The sequence below is a fragment of the Triticum dicoccoides genome, chromosome 3A (genome assembly GCF_002162155.2).
Source record: "Triticum dicoccoides isolate Atlit2015 ecotype Zavitan chromosome 3A, WEW_v2.0, whole genome shotgun sequence".
Lineage (NCBI taxonomy): Eukaryota > Viridiplantae > Streptophyta > Magnoliopsida > Poales > Poaceae > Triticum > Triticum dicoccoides.
In genome coordinates, this window is record NC_041384.1 from 644,860,872 (window position 1) to 644,867,120 (window position 6,249).

General features: G+C 45.4%; 1 protein-coding gene across 1 annotated transcript in view; it reads left to right on the top strand.

The window, feature by feature from the left end:
- LOC119272732 overlaps positions 1 to 5,657 on the top strand; it is a 7,881-nt gene extending 2,224 nt beyond the window's left edge. Inside the window, exons 2-13 of the mRNA XM_037554146.1 lie at positions 791 to 1,996; positions 2,109 to 2,209; positions 2,292 to 2,406; positions 2,787 to 2,864; positions 3,221 to 3,313; positions 3,420 to 3,503; positions 3,611 to 3,706; positions 3,932 to 3,994; positions 4,083 to 4,113; positions 4,809 to 4,855; positions 5,059 to 5,117; positions 5,269 to 5,657. Of these exons, the coding sequence (XP_037410043.1) occupies positions 791 to 1,996; positions 2,109 to 2,209; positions 2,292 to 2,406; positions 2,787 to 2,864; positions 3,221 to 3,313; positions 3,420 to 3,503; positions 3,611 to 3,706; positions 3,932 to 3,994; positions 4,083 to 4,113; positions 4,809 to 4,855; positions 5,059 to 5,117; positions 5,269 to 5,473 (2,178 nt within the window). The 3' untranslated portion in view covers positions 5,474 to 5,657. The remainder of the gene's footprint in view (positions 1 to 790; positions 1,997 to 2,108; positions 2,210 to 2,291; positions 2,407 to 2,786; positions 2,865 to 3,220; positions 3,314 to 3,419; positions 3,504 to 3,610; positions 3,707 to 3,931; positions 3,995 to 4,082; positions 4,114 to 4,808; positions 4,856 to 5,058; positions 5,118 to 5,268) is intronic.
- The last annotated feature ends 592 nt before the right edge of the window (positions 5,658 to 6,249 follow it).

Sequence of the window (6,249 nt, forward strand, 5' to 3'; positions counted from 1 at the left end):
CCCATAGACCGTGGGGGTTATCAGCAACGTTGCATTGGCCGTTTAGAGCGTTTCCACCTCGACAAACACATCTGATGTGGTTGCGAGCGGACATGTTGTGATTGGTCCGTGAGCTTTTCATCACAGGCGTGCTAAGTTTGAGACCACACCGCAACCCTTTTGAAGTTTTAGCACCAAAGTGCAGCATGCGCTTCAAGTTTGTAACATGCGCGCAACCTCCATTCCAAAATATAAGACGTTTTGTTAGCTAAACTATACTACCAAAACATTTTATATTTTGAAATGGAGGTAGTATTTTTTTAGTGTTAGGCGATTTTGGGAGATAACGTGGAATTGTTCGGAATAGAATGACACCGAATTAGATGGGCTTCCGGCCCGAAAGCCCTATTCTACTCATGAGCTCAAATGACCTCAGGGTGAACAGTAAATTCGAAAAAAATAAAAAAATATTATAAAAGTTTGATTTTTTTTGTGTGGAAAACATTGACAAATTTTCTGGATGCTTGCAAAATTTCAATCATGTAAGAACATTTCTGCAAGCTGTGGCAAAAATAAGCGGTACATGTACTGTTCTCCATTTAGAAATCAACATTTTATCATTTTTGTGTAGCTTACATGGTTACTTATTTCATCACCAAACTTTATACAGTGTACTAAACATCCATATTTAAAAAAACAAAAAAAACATTTTTTTCAAAAACTTTTAAACGTGATTTTTGAACTATTTAAAATAAAGTGCTCCCATGCACCCGTGCTTCGAAAAAATCGCACTCGTACTTCACGAATTTAGCCACACCTACCGTCGAACGTCAGACCGGAACGGCGGAGCCACCCAACAACAGCGACCGCGGTGACCGGAAAACGACCGGAGCAACGAGGGAGCCGAGCGTATGTGGCACACGGCGCGCCGGGACGGGTCCACCTCCCAACCCCCGACGCCGGCGAGCCACACGCCCGCGCGCACGGTGCCCCAGCACCAATCCGCGCAATCCCGCGCGCACGATGCTGCAGATCACCGAATCCCGGCGTCGCACCGGCTCCACACACCCCGGATCGAGCGCCTCTTCCACACACGCGCGCGCCCAACCACCACCCCACTCGTGAACTGTGCCCGCCCCCGCCCCGCGCGCCATGGCCACACCCGTCTGATGCCACCACCCCTCCCGCCATGCTGCCCTTCTGCTCCTCCGCCGCGCCCACCCCATGCTCCCCGCTCTGCCCGGTGACCGCCGGCGCGCGGGCGCTGCGGAGGGTCGAGGCCGGCGCGCTCAGGCCCTTCGCCGCCGACCCGCTCGTCGCGCAGGCGGTGCCTGACCGCCCGCTCTTCTCCGACTCCGCCATCGTCTCCCCCTACGCCACCGCGCCGGACGACATCGTGCGGGGGTTCGCCTCCGCCGCCGAGCTGCCCGACCCCCTCTGGCGCGCTGGGGTTGACCCGCCGCTGATGCCCGTCGACCTGGCCGCGGACGCTGTGGTCGGCGCGGTCACCGACGATGCCGCGCAGCAGGCCCTGATGGACGCGGAGATGCCCACCACGTTCCCGGCCGACGCCACCGGCGTCGAGGAGTCCGTGGCCAGGTTCATCGACAAGCTCAGCAAGCAGATATTCCAGGCGGAGGACGCGCTCACCGAAGGCTACGACAAGCTCAGGCTGTCGGCGTACGACGCTCTCGGGGCCTACAGGAAGGCGATAAGGGGCGTCGCTGGTGGCATCACCTCCTCGGTGGCTGCCACCAAGAAGCAGGCCGCCGGTGGGGTCCCGGACGTTCCCGGTGCATTTGAAGATAAGGTGGCCGGAGCTGGCGCCGTGGCGGCTGATGTTCTTAGGAAGGCAATTGTTGTTGCAGAGGATTCACTGGGCAGTGCAACCACGTCCCTCGTATACTACTATGGCTCGGCCAAGTCGTCGTTGCCACCAAATGTCAAAGATTTGCTGAACTCATCCGAGGAGAAAGCTAGCATAGTATTGCGACCAATTGGAAGTGCCCTTCAACAGGTATATTTGTAGCAATAGTCTCCCTTTAAGACACTCCTAGCAGTAAATCTGTAAACTGTTGAGCCAATTGTTGATGAGGCCACTGAAAATATTCTGTAAATTGTTGATTCAGGTATACATTATCATCGAAGGCATCGGAAAGAATGTTGGTTTGAACCCAAGTGACCCAATTGTTCAATTAGCAGTTTTGCTTGGAGGTTCAACAACAATAGGGTAAAGGGAAATTTCATTTCTTTTGTACTGGTACATTTCCTGCATTTGGTTTTGTGAAGTCCTGAATTTTGTAACATTGTAGGATATCTTACTGGCTCTTCGCATATGGTGGTTATTCTGGAGACTTGTCACCTGAATCGACATTGGAGTTATTGAAAAGTGATGGCAAAGCCGTACTTGTTGATGTTCGGCCTGAGGCAAGAGATTGTAAATCTCATTAGCCTTTTCTTCCGTTCATGTCCTTTTTTCATCTAAGATATCTCTCGAATCTGGTTCATGATATTTCTGCAAATTGTCCAAATGTAAGATTAATTATGAATATTTTAGCAAATGGATGTGTCATTCCTTGATTGCTTCTTAGAAACACTTTACTATCAAGTTCTTCACTCATGTCCTACCTTTGTGAACATAAACATTTTTAGTGAAGCATCCATAGGTACTGGAGGTCTGCATGGCTTTGTTGTGTCCTTTGTGGAGCACATGTAACTGAACAATTAGATGTACCTTAACACAACTGTTTGATATATCAGTTATTTTTAACAACTATAGCAGCTTCTCATCAAATTATGTTCTGTAGGACTTGAGGGTGAAAGATGGAATTCCTGACCTACGCCGTGCAGCTAGATCTAAATATGCAAGTGTTGCTTCGCCTGAGGTATGTCTGGTGTGAACTGAAGATCTAGAGTGCTACTTGTTCCTCTCCTAATTCTAGAAGCTCTATTTTTGGTGAATTATATCTATTCAAGCACCCACTAATTTCTGGACAATTTCTCTAACTCCCCTGAATTCAGCTCCAAAATTTGTACGTCTATCCGTAAAGATTAAAGCTGTTTCATGTAACGAAAAGTCCTTTTTTGTCCTGATAGTATTAAGATTTGTGTTTGTTAATTTTTAAAGAATATGAAATTACTCTTATGATCTATTAGCCACTTTGTCTTAAGGTTTTTAAAATGGTGAAATTACAAAATATATTTCTTTATTGATAATTAATACATTTGTTTTGAAATTCAGATCAAAGGTCCAACAAAGAAGCTACTTAAAGGTGGAAATGAAGTTGATGATGCTTTGGTTGCAGTTGTAATCCGCAACCTGAAGTTGGTTAAGGTACTTACTCTGTTTGACTGAGGCTTGTATTTGATATTTATACTCTATCGTTTCTTCACAAGAAATAATATTCTATATGTACTGTGTTTTTCACCTGCTTTTGTAGGGTGATTCAAAGGTCATCATTATGGATGCTAATGGAACCCGATCAAAGTCCATTGCTAGGCTACTGAAGAAGCTTGGTGTGCAGGCAAGTTTTGGATATATTTTTCTTGAGGACAAGTTTTGTATGCTTCTTTCTTCATAGTTCCCTGCATGCACTATTCTTCTGTCTAATATTGAATGTTTCGATGGCAGCAACCTTACCTGGTTAAAGGTGGTTTCCAATCTTGGGCAAAGAATCTTCGTGTGAAAGAACTGAAACCTGAGACTGCATTGACAGTAATAAATGAGGTAATAATTCACACCTGAGAATCATTTGTGCAATTTTCTTCACTTTTTGGCTATCATTTGAATGATTCTTGGGATCTTTTGTGACTGTAGTGGATTCATATTTCGTATATTATTGGTGCATGATATTTAATAAAAGGGTTTGGTGTTTGTCATCACTCTCACATTCCAGCCTTTTATCACTATCAAAGTGTCAAGCACTTGAATCATTGTTCTGAATGTGTGTAGGATGCCGAGGAAATCCTAGAAGGCATAAAGCCCACCCCTACACTTGTCTTTGGATCTCTTCTGGTACATACATGCCACTTCTTCTTTTATGGGTGTCTGCAGCAGCTGATGGCATGCTTCTTTCTTGCTAATTTTGATTTCTTTTGCACAGGGCCTCTCAGCAGTGACTTATGCTTTGCTAGGTAAGTAGAGTATGGAGATAGCATGTATGGTTTTTAAAATGGGTCCTCCTGACACCAAGGGGTATCAGATAGTCATGTGTTTTGCTACAAAGGGCAAGGGCTGTGACACTCGATTCAAAGGACAAATAGTTCATGTACAAAGTACGAGGGAATGGTCTTTAGGATATATACACATAAGAGGAAACTTTCTTTTGCATAGCAAAAATTGATGCAATTCGAGCCTTGGCGCAGTGGTAAAGCTGCTGCCTTGTGACCATGAGGTCACGGGTTCAAGTCCTGGAAACAGCCTCTTGCAGAAATGTAGGGAAAGGCTGCGTACAATAGACCCAAAGTGGTCGGACCCTTCCCCAGACCCTGCGCAAGCGGGAGCTACATGCACTGGGGCTGCCCCAAGTATGGCATTTTAGTAAAATTAAGAAGGTATTGCTTGGTGGAATGTTTGCAGTTAAACAGTTTTGAAAACCGCTTCTCCATTACCTGGTATATACTGTCCTTCTGTTAGGCATCGACCTAAACCACTTCCCATTGTTTGATTTATTTGCCATTTCACTTAAATGTGCATCATTGGCCTTTTTGGCCTAATGCCCACAGATATTTTTTATTGGGCTTCTAAATTTTAGTTAGGTGAAACCTGTAAACTGCAAGCACTTCAAACTACTTTCTGATGAATTGACTATGGATGAACCTGATTGTAGAATGGGAGACGACTTTGCAGTACATCGGTGTTCTTAGTCTTGGGTTGGTAAGTACTCTCCATTTTTAAATGTTTTGCACATAGCATATTCATTGTTCAGTATGTATGTGCATCATGATTGGATACAAGCAATGTAAGTTTGTGCAATTTTCTACTACCGTCAACTACAAAAAGTTAAAATATGTGGCCATTTGTCAAGTGTCAACGACAATGTTTATGCCCTGCCACCTGATATTTTTCTACTGTCATAGACAATCTACCTGCGGTTCTCTACGTACGAGGGTTCGGAGGATTTTCTGCAAGACCTAAAGTAAGTTCCCCTGGCTTGTGACATTTGTGTTCTGTGGTGCGCTTTCATTCCATCATTTTGTAGTTCAGGTGTTTTAAGCTTGCCACTGCTCAAACTTCGAGCACAAATTAGAACCATCACAAATTCTCCCCCTCTCCTTCTCTTTCCGCAGGCTGTTGCTGTCCCCACTAAGAGTGGGCGCGGAAGCGTTCTCGTGGGCAGCTAAGAAGCTAGAGCCGAACAAGATTGGCCTGGCGACGTCCCCCTCCACGACGGCGGTGCAGGACCGAGTTCTCAAAGCGGCAGCGAAGCACGAATCGAAGCCGTCTGATGCGGAGGAGTCCACCAAGACAGACAGTTTTGCCTCCGAAGCATGAGAAGCTCCCTGTGAGCGTGTGAACTGGATCCGTAGCCACTTCGCCGTCAGTCTGGTGAATTGATGTTTTTGATGTTAATAATGGTACCATGAGCCGCCGTGACGACGACCGGCATTGTAAATTTATAAGCAGCAGTTTATATTACACTTGTTAGCAGAAGTCTTCAGTCATTGGTCCAGTCTCATTGCCTCTCGCTAAAATAGAGAAATGCTAGCACAACTTCACTTGACGTTTTTGTACATGCCACACCATGCACAAAACACTCACATATTTGCATGCATAAAGGTTTCTCTGAGAGGTGGGGCAAGCAGATTCATTCTGCGGTTAAGAATGGCACTATGTGTGTCATACTTAATGGCCCGTATTTTGTCAGCTTCAAGTGGGGTGAGTCAGGGGACAACATTACCCCCTTTCCTTTCCAATATAGCTGCTGGTAGTCTGGCTAGGATGGTGAAGAGTGCTCAAGCCAATATCGGTCATGTTTCAGTATGCAGATGAGACAATCATGCTTGTTCAGGATGAGGTGAAGCGGGAGATTTTTTATTTTTTCGAAACGGAGGCATGACCTTTGCCTCATTCATTAATTAAGAGAGAAATAAAGTGTTCGGTTATAGAAAAGGACGACACATGTCCAAACAAAATACAAAAGGCCATTACTCTCCGGCATTATTTGTGTCAAATGTTTTGCACCTATGGTGGACCGAAGTCTTGCTTCCTTCTTGATGCCCTCAATTAGGATTTTCGGTGGTGCGGACTTGTAACGAGAGACCCTTGCA